Source organism: Aythya fuligula, chromosome 1, assembly GCF_009819795.1.
Source record: "Aythya fuligula isolate bAytFul2 chromosome 1, bAytFul2.pri, whole genome shotgun sequence".
Classification (NCBI taxonomy): domain Eukaryota; kingdom Metazoa; phylum Chordata; class Aves; order Anseriformes; family Anatidae; genus Aythya; species Aythya fuligula.
This window is the reverse complement of record NC_045559.1, coordinates 186,481,791-186,496,850: the sequence shown is the minus strand read 5'-3', so window position 1 is coordinate 186,496,850 and position 15,060 is coordinate 186,481,791. Positions and strand designations below refer to the sequence as shown.

The 15,060-nt window shown below is 37.0% G+C and overlaps 1 protein-coding gene across 2 annotated transcripts in view; it reads left to right on the top strand.

Annotated features, from left to right (window-relative positions):
* The window catches only part of NUP58 (nucleoporin 58), a 35,455-nt gene extending 20,735 nt beyond the window's left edge, over positions 1–14,720 (top strand). For both annotated transcript variants that reach the window (XM_032193206.1, XM_032193197.1), the window contains exons 14-16: positions 6,133–6,231; positions 8,954–9,049; positions 13,083–14,720. In XM_032193206.1, the coding sequence (XP_032049097.1) occupies positions 6,133–6,231; positions 8,954–9,049; positions 13,083–13,252 (365 nt within the window). In that variant the 3' untranslated portion in view covers positions 13,253–14,720. The remainder of the gene's footprint in view (positions 1–6,132; positions 6,232–8,953; positions 9,050–13,082) is intronic.
* The last annotated feature ends 340 nt before the right edge of the window (positions 14,721–15,060 follow it).

The following is a 15,060-nucleotide window of genomic DNA, read 5'->3' as shown; positions in this document are numbered from 1 at the left end:
GAAAGTAGAGGGGATCAGTGGTTCTGTGTATGCATGTATGTTTAAGAGGAAGACCAAAGCAGAGGAAATACCTGATCTACTGCTAAGGACAAATGAATATGTATGGCAAAGGAAGTAACTTACGCACCTTAATTGACATTATTATACTAACCATCACTTTTCAGAGAGGGGGTCCTGAATATCAGGAGTTGAATTGATATCTAATCGTTTAGCAGAAATAATAGCCTCTGTTTAATTTTACTTGAACGTGGGTGGATATGTCTGTCAGCAAATTATGGAAAAGCTTAGGTAACTGCGTTCTACCATTTATTTTCTAAGATGTATGCCTGTGTGTACTGGAAGTTAAATTAGCACCTTTTCCCTTCCTTGTCTTATAAACAGCAGTCATATTTTGAATTAGTTTAATTAAAGACCTATTCAGCAACCACCTTAGTGAGTTTGACGAATTATTAGGCTGTCCTTGCCCTCTCCATAGAAGGAAACAAAGGTGCTTCCAGCCCTGACCCTTATAAACAGCAAGGAGATGTGTTTAAAGGACAAATATGACGAAATACTGAACCCAACAGAAAGTGAAGTCATTATGAAATATTTCTATTTTAAATTTCTTTTGTAGTCCTGTGTCTTCCTCTTTTTGCTGCTGTCTTAATCCATGGAAATTCAGTGGAAGTTACATCAGTAAAAGATTACATTTTTTAAACTGCCACACCAGCTTTGTGGCAGTTTAAAAACATAATCTTTTGTGCAGCCTAATGTTGCCAAAATAGTTCCTTCTCCCCCTGTCTTTCCTCCTTGTCTTTTTTTTTTAAATACTCATCATGATCATTATGGGATTAGTTGTGGTTACAAGTCATATACTTGAGATTCAAAGTTTTACTTGTGTTTTCATGAATTGTGGTGAGGGATTCAGATCTTCTCTTCCTGGTCCAGATTCTACAGAGCTGCCAATAACTTCAGTAAATTGATGCCACTTATGGCATGACTTCCCTAGTGTTTTCTTAGGGGTTAGGAGCGGAAAAAATGCAAATTTGACCCGTACCAGCATGCATGAGGTAAGGTGACTTTATACCTCAAGTTATGTTGTAACACCTTGTAGTGGAAAGAGTGAAGTCATCTTTTGTTTCTTTGTTTTTTGTGTGTGTTTTATTGTTTTGTTTTGTTTTAAATTAGGTTAGTGGCTTTGGCAGAGTATTTCAAAAGCCAAAAATGTGCCAACTTCAGGAGTGGTGCAGAGAGAACAAAGCCATTAACTTATTTCGCACATGCCAACAGAAGTAGGCAAGAACTTGAGTTTACTGCTTATTCAGCTGAAATACTGTTGTCCTCCATGAAACTTGCTTGATCACCTGGAGACTAGAGGTAGATTTAAGTGCCACTCAAAACATAAAGAATATTTAAAAAAAAAAAAAAATAGAAAATAGGCTTAGAAATTGAAGTCACGTTACCTACGTCTGTGGCTCAAAAGAAGGATTAGTCAGGCCTTAGTTAGGCCTGAACTCTTTCAGAGAGAAACAGTCTTAAAAGCTTACTATGAAGGAACATTTCACAGCTTTCCTAGATTACTGATTTCAGTGCTTGACTTGTTCTCAACATCTTACCCAAAACTATAGCTTCAAATTTAGTCCACTACTTTTGGTTTTATTCTCAGTGGAAAAGGAGAATAATAATCTATTCTTTCAGTTTTGCAGGAATCTTTAAATGTTTGAAGATTGCCTCCTCATAGTTTCCTTTTTGTTGTTTGAGGAAAAGATTTCAGATGGCCATTTACTGCAGTATTACTGCAGTAAATATTTGCTTGTTTTAACTTTGTAGCGTTACGAGTTTCATAACATATTTCAGAATGGTTTAGGTTGGAAGGGACCTTAAAGCCCATCTGGTTCCACCCCCCTGCCATGGGCAGGGACACCTCCCACCACACCAGGTTGCCCAAAGCCCCATCCAGCCTGGCCTTGAGCACCTCCAGGGATGGGGCATCCACAGCTTCTCTGGGCAGCCTGTGCCAGGGCCTCACCACCCTCTGAGGGAAGAATTTCCTCCTAATATCTGATCTAAATCTCCTCTCTTGTTTTAAACCGTTCCCCCTTGTCCTATCATTATCTGCTCAAGTGATAAATCTTTACCTTGTTATAACCCCTTTTTAAGTATTGAAAAACTGCAGTGAAGTCTCCCTGGAGCCTTCGTTTCTCCAGGCTGAACATCCCCAGCTCTCTCAACCTTTCTTCCTAGGAGAGGTGTTCCAGCCCTCTGATCATCCTTGTGGCCCTCCTCACGTCCTTCTGGTGCTGGGGCCCCAGCCCTGGATGCAGCACTCCAGGTGGGGCCTCACCAGGGCAGAGCAGAGGGGCTCAATCCCCTCCCTCCACCTGCTGCCAACCCATCTGTTGGTGCAGCCCAGGACGCAGTTGGCCTTCTGGGCTGCAGGCACACACTGCTGGCTTGTGTTGGGCCGTTCATCCACCAGATCCCCCAGGTCCCTCTTTGCAGGGCTGCTGCCAATGAGTTCTTCTCCCAGTCTGTGCTCCTGTCTGGGATTGCCCTGACGCAGGTGCAGCACCTTGAATTTGATAAACTGTCCACTGGAAGTTAATCACGTGTATTTCTTTGCAATCTCTAGATCCATACGAGTGGGATAGAGGGGGTAGGATATTAGAAGGTTATGAGAGAAAAGATGAGGAAATGGGGTATATGAAAGGGGTCTGTGTAATACCTGACCTGCCATTGTTGTTATTGAAGATAAGAATAAAACAAGAAAATTAATCTGGGCTTTAATGTTTTCTTGACTAAAATCTAATGTATGGTACTCTAATATTGGGGGATCAGGATGGTTAGTCTCTTAAAAAATATTTGATGTTTACATGGTGAAGTCTATTTCATCAGGTTAAATTAGTTACTATTCTTTCTCTGAAAAGGTAATTTATTCTAAATTTGTTTTCAGAAGTCAAAGGTTTAGTAGCTACGTCTAAACTGTGGGATCAGGGAATGTTTCCCCAGTTCCCTGGGTGTAGATACGCACCCCATTTATGTTTTCTTTTTATACCAAGGCATGTCTGGCTTCCACTGAAACAAGGCCAGTGGATCCTGGGCGTAGTGGAAGAAAGGGAGCAAAGATAAGGCTCCACTGGTATCCTGGGGTGGATCATCAGGACACCAGCATTGTGTTGTGCACGGTGAAGCACAATTTCTGTGCAGTTTTATTGAAGCTAGAGTTATTAAAATTGTTTGTCTTGTCTGCATGCAGCTTTTCTCCCTGGTTTAGCACCTTTGCTCTGAGCACAGCTTTATGGGTAGCAGTGGGGCTGGTTATGCTTTTGTGCAGCAGTAGCTAGTGATAACCACTGCCTCACTTGCACCTTCCCTGAGCAATTTTTAACAGCGTGGAAGTTCAAATGTTGGGGGCTGGTCTGCCTATCGCTATTGATGGGTCTAAAGTGAAAGATTCTAAAGAAAATTGAAGCCAAATGAATTAAGAGCAGTAAATGCACGAGGCTGAAACAGATCTTTTCCTGGTGAGACTAAGTTGTCTTAAATAATTTTCAAGCTCACCTTTCCTCTGCTTTAAAAATAAATAAATAAACAAAATTCCCCTATGTGCCCCCAAGAACTTAGCTACTCTCTCCTTACCTGGTGAAGTGCAGAGTTAGTCGAGGCATTATCAAGCTATTAGCACACTTTGTTATGTTTTGGCTTGACTCTTGAGATTAAAGAGCTAATAGAAAATGATACTGGATTTTTTTATAGCACTTAAATTACACAAGTTAAAAAAATAAATGATACTAATCTTGGTTAAAACTAGTCAATGTATTACTTTGTCGGAATCAGATTGAAGTTGTGACACTAAATTTGTTCACTGTCAGGACCAGCTGTGCTACAAAAATCGCACACTGTCACTTTGGCAAATCTTGCTGCCCTGTCTGGACTCTGTAGTGGGTCCTGTTCTTTAACTGAAATGCTCCACAGGGCAACATAGCAAGGTATAAAAGTGTTAAAAGGCTTGTTATAAAGAACTTGTCTCGTACCTGTAATAGCCAGAAGTGCCAATTTTTGCTAGTACTTTTGGCATTGAAGAACCTTTTATTACTAATTTTTTTGCTATTGAAAATTATGTTTACTTACAAGAGCTATAACTAGCGATGATGCCTTCAGAACATTATGGTACAAAATCAACAAATATCCTATGCTGTTGCTCAATGAAAAGCTTGTTAGCCTAAGGTATGTGATCCTGTTTTATATAATCTGAGGTGTTTTAGAATAATGTTTTTTACTGGCTCTGAAAAGCATGTTGCATTGGGGTGGGGGGAAGCTTTGCCTGGAGGACTGTAGTGTTTTTGTTTAAGGTCTTCCACTAACAGTGCCTCCTACTGAGATAGCAAACCTGTGCACTCCCTTTAGTGGAGAAGGAACTGGATATGTGTTTGGGGCTTCTTTTAGTTTATTAGATGACTGACTTGTGTAGGGTTTCTTGTTTTTTATTGATAAAAAAATAAATCTTATTTTATAAGAGCTGCTAGGTAGATGTGTCAGTATTTAAACTGGATGTAAACAAGTTTAGTTTGGAATTTATGTGAACATTTGCAATTAAAACATCTGGTATACTTTCTTTAGTTGAAAAACTAGCTTGGGTTTTCCAACTATTCCTGCTAAGCAGAGACTGAAAGCTAACAACTTTTAGTTGCCCTTAAAATTTAGTTTAACACTACTTGGAGTATGCAGATGTCATTCAGCTTGGATCACAGGAATTTTGTGTTCCTTGCAAAAATGTTACTTTTCAATGTACAGTGCCTTTCACTTGATTCAAAAGGATTTTCCATTTAAAGCTTCAAAAACTGAACTGATTTTAAAAAGCTTGAAATGCTTACGTTTTAAAACTTCAGATAAATGTTAGTTACAGGAAGCTTTGTAGTATGAAGGATGGTGCTTTGAATGAAATTAAACCCAAATTTTAATAACTCTTTAGGAAAATGACTGAAATCACTGGAGCTTTATAGTGATATTAGAGTAAATAATGACTTTCACACATATAATACATAAAGTATGCTCAAAGGTGGAGAAGCTTGTGTTAAGGAAAGATGCAAATGTCTGTGGATTAAGAGTTTGGCACTGTATTTTGTATTCAATGATGAAACTTTTTAACTAGTGCACTGAAAACTGTGCTTGAAAAAGACAGGAATATGATTGTACTGTGAAAACTGTCAAAATATATTATTTATCAGAATTAAGTATTTTAAAATGTGCTAGTAACAGGCTAGCGAGTTGATTCTCATTCCCCAAGGTTTAAAAAGAAAAAAAGGAAAGAAAAAAAAAAAAAAAAGGAACTGAGGCTGTAAATTTTATCTTGGCAGACTGAAAATGTTTATTGACAGTCCTGCATCTTAGTGGGGATATGCAGGGAAACTGTCAGCTTTTTTAGTTATGGGACAAACTCTTGACTCTGAAATTTTGAATGTATCTAATTCATTAAGGTACACAGAATTGTGCCTTTTGTAAATGTTTATTTAAACAGGTGGTTTGACTAGTTTACCTTATTGAATGGTGTAATGTAGCAGAGCTCAACAGAACTCAGTTATCACTTGTGTGGAAAAAATCGAATTGTCATGTTACTGTGTAATTGACTTGCTTAAAAATGAACAATAAATTTAATAAAATAAAGTCATTGTCTTGTTTTTTATCATAGTGTTCTGTTTAAATTTGGATGGAATATTTGAAAATTCCTATTTATTAAATTAACATAGCTTTAGAGTAGTGTCAGTTCTTACATTTTTAATTTGAAGTTTATCCCTTTGCTGGTTCCATTAATACAGGTGGCTACATGTTACCTACAGTTCTGTCAAGATTTTGATTAATGATTAATGCATTAAGTTTAAGGTGAAACTGCTCAAGTTTTAAAAATACTAAATGGTGTTTTTGATTTTATTAGTTTTGGGAAAGTTTCACCTTTTTGCAGTCAGTGTTCTCTTAGGTTTTTATCAGGTGGACGTGGAGGCAGATAAGTGAGGAATTTTGAGGTAAAGCTTGGGGTCTTAATGGGATTTAATGAAAGCAATGATGTTCACATGATCGAGTACTTGAATAAATAAATAAAGGACCTCTGTACTATGAAAGAGTAAGGCAAGTTTGTTCTCATTTTTTTTATACCAGGGCCACAGCCATCTCTGGGAGTTAGTTTTGGAACGCCATTCGGCTCAGGTATTGGCACTGGCTTGCAATCAAGTGGCTTAGGTTCTTCAAGCCTTGGAGGTACACTTTAACTTTTCTAATGTTTCCTTGAATTATTATACCGCACATCTGAATCTCTTGTAAACCTTAAACTCCACTAAGAGGGTGATCTGTTTCAGGGCAAGACCTTTGCAGTTGGCAGTCTACACTTTCCAAACTTCTCCATGCCTTGCAGAAAGTTACTAAGGTTAATAGAGTATTATAGTGAAAACCCCATGATGAAAAATACGAAGTTTTCACAAAGGAGTTGATCCTTTAGCTAGGGAAGTGCATCAAGAACATCCTTCTGTAACTACAGCTTGCATTAATTTGTTGCATAATTGAAAGTTGGGCACATGGGAACATGCTATGACTAATTCACCGAAGTTCTTCACCTGTTATATACAGCTACAGTTTGGGGATCCTGCTTGGTACAACATTTGCTTTATCTGTCACTGTACATCAGTGCTGAGGTGGGAGGGGAAAAAAGGTCTTTCTCAAGCTCCAAAACAAAGCAATGTTTGAAAGTGAGGGGGAAAATACTTAACCAAAATACTGATTAATAGTGCTTATGGGGGACATATACCAAGAGGACTCATGACTGTTTCAGAGTAGGTGGTAATAAGAAAATAAAATTTAAATGCACGTCTACATTTTTAATTTGTATGTAATGAATTTTCAGAAGTAGAACTAAAAGTGGAAAAGTGATTATCTGCATGTAAAATTTCTTGTCTTAGATCAGTGGGGTTCCTACAGGGCAAATCAACAGACACTAGTGTCTTCTCTCCCGTGTGAGATCTGCAAAGACAATTGTTATATCTGAGCACAAACAATGCGTTGTGTTACACCCGGTCCACATTTCAGCCACAGTCTGCAGCTGTGCATTTGGATCGTTGAGCATAATATGAAAATCGCTGTTGTAACATCTCAAATGCTATCACCAGCTGTTGGAAAGATGTAACTGCTGTGATGCATAATGCTTGAAGATTGCATCAGTTTTATCTTAAACGATGATCTTGAAATTATCTTTGTCTACCAATGTGCCTTCTCATCAGTTTTTAAGCTTTCTCAGATTTAAAAAAAAAAAAAAAAAAAAAAAGCCCCTACACCAAACAGGAAAAATAACTGAGAATAGTGGGCTGAATGGAGAATGATTGTGGTTTATCAGGTTATTCCCACAATGTTTTAGATGCCTTAAACATACAATTCTTCCTTTTCAACCAAAGAGACTATAGGTTACAGACTGGCAAAATTGATGAACACAGATAAACAACATAAACTACAGAACATTTTATTTTAAATTGATGGACATCTGCTCCTAGTTTTGTCTTAGAGGCCTAACTTGTATTCTTCGCAAGTTCTTTGATTAGGAAGGCACTTGCTTTTATGTCATCTCATATATAAATTTATATGAAGTTTTGGTCTTTTGACAAATCAAGGAAACCTCCTAATGGAAGCAAGTGTAGAATACAGAAGCACGTGCAGAATACCCTGCAGTGGTGCTCATGGAATCCAATGAGCAGAGTGAATGCTTCAGCCTTTCAGATTTTTATTTTTTTAAACAGTACAATTCTTAACATCTATTGTTGAAACTGCATTTTAGCTAGGAAACATGCTGTCTTGCTATGATAAATAGTCTGCGAATTTTATTAGTAACAATTGTATAAGCTTTTGCACTCAAGGATATAAGATAAGTAGCGTATTGATCCTATGCTTCATGAAATGCTGATACAGGTAATTGCCTGACTCTTGGTAATTCATTTCCAACTAGATATGAGAAAAAAAGTATCTTTCAAAATATCTTGCATTCAAATGATACTTTCTATTCCATAAAATTAAAACTCTTTACGAGTATTTTCCCTAACGCTTCAAACAAAAGATGGGGGCATAATTTCATTGAATATAAATATTGTTCTTATTTTGGTAACTTCTTCAGATAAGGGGGGAGAAAAAAAGTCTCTTCATTTTACCTCACCTCTATCTCAAACTGCAAATATCAACTTGCTTTTCCTTTTCTTTGAAGTCACTTCATGCTAATAACACACATTAAAATTCTAAAATATTTACAGTATGAAGTTATAAATAACAATTGCAAAATTAACAAAATGAGTTTTATTACAGCTATACAGTTGTCACTCTGCATTTTACATTTTTTCATTTAAAAAAAAAAATCTAGAAATTATATTTCTATTGCAGGTTCTATCTTATTTTGTCACGTCTTAGGTAAAGCTGATCACCAGTAAGCTTGGAATTGGGGTGGAGTAAACCCTGAATTGAACCAGATGTAAACTCAAGATAAAGCTTGCTTTCTTTAAGTGTAGAGTTCTTTCTCTTGGAGTTCTTTTGGATGAAGATTACGGCTTTCTTTAACGGAAGTCATGTAACTTGTGCTTCTTAGTTTTGGCCCATTTGGTATAGTGTATTCTTGACAATTTAACAAATGGCTAAATTGCTGTTAAACTCAGCTGATTGCTGTTAAACGTGGATTCTCCACCTGCAATCGCTTATAGTTTGTTCTTTTACTCAGTTTTGTATTTGGAAGGAAATAATTTTCTCAGAGGCTTTCATGTTTGCGCTGCTTTTTTCAAGAAAGCAATGCTTTGTTGAGATTAAGATACACTTGATGCACTAGCCTCAGGAATATTTGTTTACCAAATAATGCTTAGAATTATGTTTAGTTTTAGAATACTTGCCCCAGACCTATATATCTTTAATTGTTGTGTCTGTAATTTTTTGTTATATGTCTTTACTATTATTCTACTAGGATTTGGAAGTAGCTCTGCCTTTGGAAGTAGTGCCACAGGAGCATCATCGTTTGGGTTTGGAACTACAAGTAAACCATCAGGAAGTCTAAGTGCAGGTTGGTTTATTTTTCTTGAATTCACATTTATCTTAAAGCAAAAGTTCTATAATCAAACGACTATTATACAGTCTTAAAAAAGCTCCTGACACAAATATGCTTAAAATTGCATGTATAAGTAACAATGAGAGTAACTGTTTACTTGCTAAATGTGTCTTCAGAAGTTTTTTTGGCTTTATTAAAGGTCTTGGCAGTATCAACTAAGTATTATTTTTCATTTAAAGGTCTTTATCTAGTTAAACAGGAGAATGTGCATCAGATTGGATCAGTTGCGACCTGAGGCACAGAAATGCAGTTAGTACTTGAATGCATAGGTTATAGTGTTACTGAGCTATTGAAATTAGTGCATAAATCTGTGATAAACGTACCTGTAATTTAACTTTAAATAAAGAAATTGAAATTATTTTTGTAGATGTCTGGAAGGCTTCCTTAAAACTCTTTTTTGCTTATCCTTGATGTCCTAAACAGCAGGTTACAGGTAGCATATCTTTGTAGATATCTAGAATTCATGTGTTAACTAGTTTGAAAACTCTTCTGTGGCAATTGAGTTAACTATCTCAGTATCATTTCACTTCTTTGGTTTTATTTTCTTGGTAGTGAGAAGATGAAGATATTGATGTAGTTTCTCCATAACTCAGATGTCTAAAACCTTAGTCACTTCTGCAGCTTACATCTATTCTACAGCTTGCATCTATTTATTTACTTTTTAAATAGGAGTTTGTTTCTGAAGCTTGTAGCTTACTGTGGTCTGTCGTATAGTCTTCAGAGACAGATTGAAGGAGTATCATGTCTCCTGGGATTAGCTTTTGGTAGCATGTTTGTTAAAGAAGTTTCTCTTTTATAAAAAAAAAATAAAAAAAAATGCTGTTATAACCATAGTAAATAGTTGTTTATTAGTCAGCACCCAGAACATTACCTTGGGCCAGTACCTTGTTAGTTGCTGTGCCTTTTTTGTTCCTTGGTTACTGTTAGGTACTTTACAGGCCTAGTTTGACAGAATAACCGTAAGCTTTGTGTTATAAGGTGGAAATACACAACCAGCTTAGTGAGCTATTTAGCATCATGAACACCCTAGTAAATTTTTGATGGAACATCTCTGATTTTTCAGTATGCAGTTCTAAGCATCAACCTTTTTTTGCTTATTTTTAATACCAGAAACAAGTCAAAACTTGCACTGCTTGAATTTTTATTCTTTCTTTATAATATTTCAAATAATACTACAGAATTTCAAGCTGCTGGGTTGCAGAGTATATAGCTTAATTTTCAGTGTATTTAAAAATATAAGAATAAAATTAGTTTTATGGATCAGTTGTCCACCACTAATGAGGTATCAAGCCAAAGTAAACAAATAGTTTTACTATCTTGGTGGTGAGCAAAGACAATTTAGATGTCACTTCACAGCATTCCTCAAACCAGGCTCTGCTATGGTGGCAGTGCTCCCAGTCTCTGTTCAGCAGTGCAGATGAGTTGGATCCAATTAAATACAGATTGTTTTCAGTTAACTCAAGAGTCACAGACCCACAAAGTGATAATCAGGAACATAAACAACTAAATGTAATTCCCAACGTTTCGTGCTTATAAAATAGTGTTCATGAAAATCTTCACCTAGACTGGGACTACACATTAAAAACCTCCGTAAAGGTTTGGTAGTCCTGAAGCATATTAACTTTTACGTCCAAAATCCTATGCTGCATAGTTTCTGAATTGCATATGATCTGTAGTCAGACTTTAATATGTATGTATAAATGGGTTTAAATGATGAGGCTAGCAACGTTTTTTTTTTTAATTTGTGTGTCCTATTTCTTAAATAACACTTATAAAACAAGCTTGTTTCTGGATCCTATATTACTTACCATAAGATAATTGTATCTTATTTCTGAATCTTTCTTGAAATAGTTGGGAGATCGTGGGAATTTGGATGCATGGATATACGGATGTATAATTAATTTAAAAATTTAATTTATAGGAAGTGTACTGTCATCCTTTCTCTCTGAAACACAGACAAAGCTTTCTTCCATTGTGGAAAGCCAACTCTTAAGAAAAGTTAATTCCCAAGTTAATTCCTCTTAATTCCCAATTCCTTATTCATCTGATGGCAATCAAAAAGGTTGCGTTGAGGGGGGATGTTGTAAAGAGCCTTAATCCCTAAAATCATGGGAAAAGGGGGGAAAAAATAAACAGAATTTATAGAGATGATGTTGGGGGGGACATAGAGGGTGTCACATTATTTTGATGAAAACTGAAATGCTAGACATGCTTTGAAGAGCTGAGTTGGGAATTTGGGTTGGAGAACTGTTGTTATTGAAGAATAGCTATGACCAGGTTCTAAATATGGGGCATTTAGTAAATCAGTTAGGGCTGTGCTGGAAATCCCTTTACATTTAGAGCACTTATTGTGGAGTGGAGATAGGAGAAGGGAATAGATTGCCTTTGAGATCTGCTGTTTATCCCTGTAGCATTAAAACAAACAAAAACTGTTATTGGGAAAGTTTGTATGATTTATTTGGCTTGCCTACTTGAAGGGCTTGTCCGAAATTTATTGAATTGCTTGAGTGTGTGTAGAGAAGAGCAATGAAGCTGGTGAGGGGACTGGGAAACGAGACAGGAGCAGCTGAGGGAATTGGGGTTGCTTAGTCTGGAGAAAAGGAGGCTGAGGGGAGACCTTATCAGACCTCTGTGAGAGGAGGGCGTGGGTCTCTTTTCTCAGATGGCAAGTGATAGGATGCGAGGAAACAGTCTCTAGTTGTGCCAGAGAAGGTTTAGATTGGATATTAGAATTTCTTCACAGAGAAGGGTGGTAGCATTGGGATGGGGTGCCCAGGAAAGCAGTGGAGTCCCCATCCCTGGAGGTACTGAAGAGAGGTGTGGACAGAGTGCTTCGGGGCTTGGAGGAAGCAGAGGTGTGAATGCCCAACGAGCGAGGTGCACTCTGAGGTCCTGAAGGGAGATGCTAAGTTTGTGCCTTCAAAGGGCAGGTGGTCACTTACTTTCTGAAAATATTTGTTTAAACCTAAGTAATACTTACTTCAACAAAGAAATTGTTGATCATCTTGTAGCTGTGGTTCAAGACTGTGCAAACACTCCTAGAAGCGAGCTATTCCATAGCTGATCCTTCCTTGCAACAGGAACAAGACTGAATGTATATCTTGTTCAAAGTTTATTCCTAAAGATTTTTGAGTATTCTGTGTAAGAGTTGGTTTTCTTTTTCTTAAAAGAATTTTATGGGACAGAGCCATTTAGATGAATTTCCCTTTTGCCTTTTTACACTTTTGTGGCTGTCCTAAATGGTACTTGTATCCTACCAGCTATTATTTCCAGGTCATATCTAAATTAACAAACACATTTTCAGTCTTCTGTCATGCAGCTTATGCATCTCTTTCTTTCTAACGCTACTCAAAGTCCATACGGCCTTCCCTGCATTCTTCAAAATAATCCCTGCAAGCAGAAGCAGCTATATGGAGGTAGTTCATGTGCACTTTAGCCTTGCCTTTGGAACTCCTGGCACCATAGACCACATACAGCTTTACTGTGAATTGTATTCATGATGTTTTCTATAGAAAGCAGTGCTTATGTGCAATCTCAGTTACATTCTTGAAGTAATAAGTTAGTTTAGGAAGAACAGCTTAAGTTTATTAGAGACTTTTTCATCCATGAGACTCTCAGGTGAAAGATTTCTTCTTTTAAAATCTTACTTAGTATTCTGAGTTAGCAGGAAAATGGAGGAATGCACACGAGGCTGGGGGCTGTTCACAGCTTTGCCATGAACCTGCTGTGAGGCGAGGAGTGCAGGCCATGGTCTGCTTGTACTTCTGCCTTCCCTCCCACCCTGCTTTATGCACATAACCATCTAAATATATTCTGCATACTTAGACTGAGAGCTTGAGGAGAGGATTACAGTTCTTCTGTTGTACTATTTCAGATTGGTATTGGTAAATATTGGTAATACAGTAGCTGGTGTTAACAGCTTCAAGGAGAACAGAATTGCTATCCTGATGTAACTTATGTTTTAAAATATTTTTGCCTCCCTCACAAGGCTTTGGCAGCTCGACTACATCTGGGTTTAACTTCAGCAATCCTGGCATCACAGCATCAGCTGGTCTGACGTTCGGGGTGTCTAATCCTGCATCTGCAGGCTTTGGGACAGGAGGGCAACTTCTTCAGCTGAAGAAACCTCCAGCTGGAAACAAGCGAGGGAAAAGATAGGCACCCCTTTTAGGGAAGTGGAAGTGAATCAACTTTGTTCATCTGAAAAGTCTATTTTTCTAGATTGATGCATTAATTCAGTTGCATCCCGTGAGATTTATAAAAAATAAAATTAAAAAAAAAAAATTTGCTACTTTTCCCTAGTCTGAAATACGAAATGAATCATATTGAACAGCTATTTTCTTGTGAATAGAATCCCGTTTATGTATTTTTATTTTTGGCCCTAGTTTTAGAAATGTTCTATACTGCATTATTAAAGAATCTTGTAAAACCATCTATTTAACCTACTGTTAGTAGCAGAATATTTTTTGTTAATAAGCTTTATACCATATGAATATATGCATATTTGTTTTTTGTACAGATAAAATATATTCTAGTACAAATACTAGAGTTCATATCTTCTGTTCCTGGATATGGCCTTTAAATCTACTTCAGGGTGTTTTTGTGTATATGGATGTAAATATATACAGTACAGTGCACACATCTGTGTGTATGTCTGTGTATATATATATGTATAAAATAAAAACAGATGTGCAAACCTTGCCCCACAGACAGGTCTCCTCTTCTTTGTGTGTTCTGTTTCTCCGTGTTACTCTCTGGTTCCACATTTTGAGGTTCTTCTGAATTTCAGGTAGTGGGTCCCAGGCTGTGTCATCCACTTCTCGTGTTCTGTTGTTTAAGACCAGCTGAAGTACAATGTTTACTATTTCACGAAGCTTGGTGTGTATGTACAGTGTTTAGGAGCTGTGGTTTTTGAACCCTTTACTTTTACCCATTTAGCAGCCAACTCAAAAGAAGAATCTGATACTGACACAGACATTTCATAGGTAACGTTCCCAAACTGTTTCATTTTATTTTTTCTCCTGAGCTGCACAGTGAGATGTTGCAGGATTTCAGTGGAAAGCTCAGGGTTCTACGAAGTTTGCTTGCAGAGTTGTCGAGCTGGATGAGCTTTTCCCTGCAGTTGGAGGGGATAAGGATATACTATTGCAGTGAAAACCTGAATTAAATGCTACAAAACAGTTGATTCACCAGCTTCTTCTAGTCAGTGCTACCTGCATTGACATAAGAGCTATTGCATATCTGTTTTCAATACGAGGTATAGTACAGTAAGTTGCTGCTAAAGAATTGAAAAAAATGATGTGATTTGAAGGTTAAGCTACTGCAACAGTAGAGTCTGAATCTAGCATCCTACATCTTAGCTGCTTGTGCTGTGTTTCCAACTCTGAAATAGCTGGACAAGACCTTAAGGAGGTACCACCCTATGTGAGAGAAATAATAGATCCATTTAATCTTTGCAAATAGAGATACAGGCTGAAGTGTGAGTGAATGTGGAGCTTTGGAGTTGTGTTGCTGTTTCTAGATGATGTTTTGTATATAACATGCATCAAATTAATATTCACAATCATTTTCACAAAAGCACCTTTTTTAAAACAGTTACAGAGCGTAAGATTTTTTTTCTAGTACTGAGTGAGTTATTTGCTTTCTCTTGTTGAAGTGTTATTACCATTTTGTATGTTTTGGAAACGTCTGCATTCAGTAGTGGTTGCTTTTTGACAAATGTTCGGTTTATCACTTGATCTGGTAAAATTGAGGGAAACTGAGCACAGAATTCTTCCCTTTTGTACACCTGTATGTTATTGCATCTTTGTGACCCTTCCCCTAAGAAGGGATATAATGTGTGTTTTTTTTTTTATGTCTGGGAAAACTAAAAGTTTATTTTGATTTTGACCTTTTAAAAACTGCTTGGGCTGCAGTCAAAACCGTAACGTTTGTATTCCTTTGTTATTGCTTTTTTGATAGTTAAT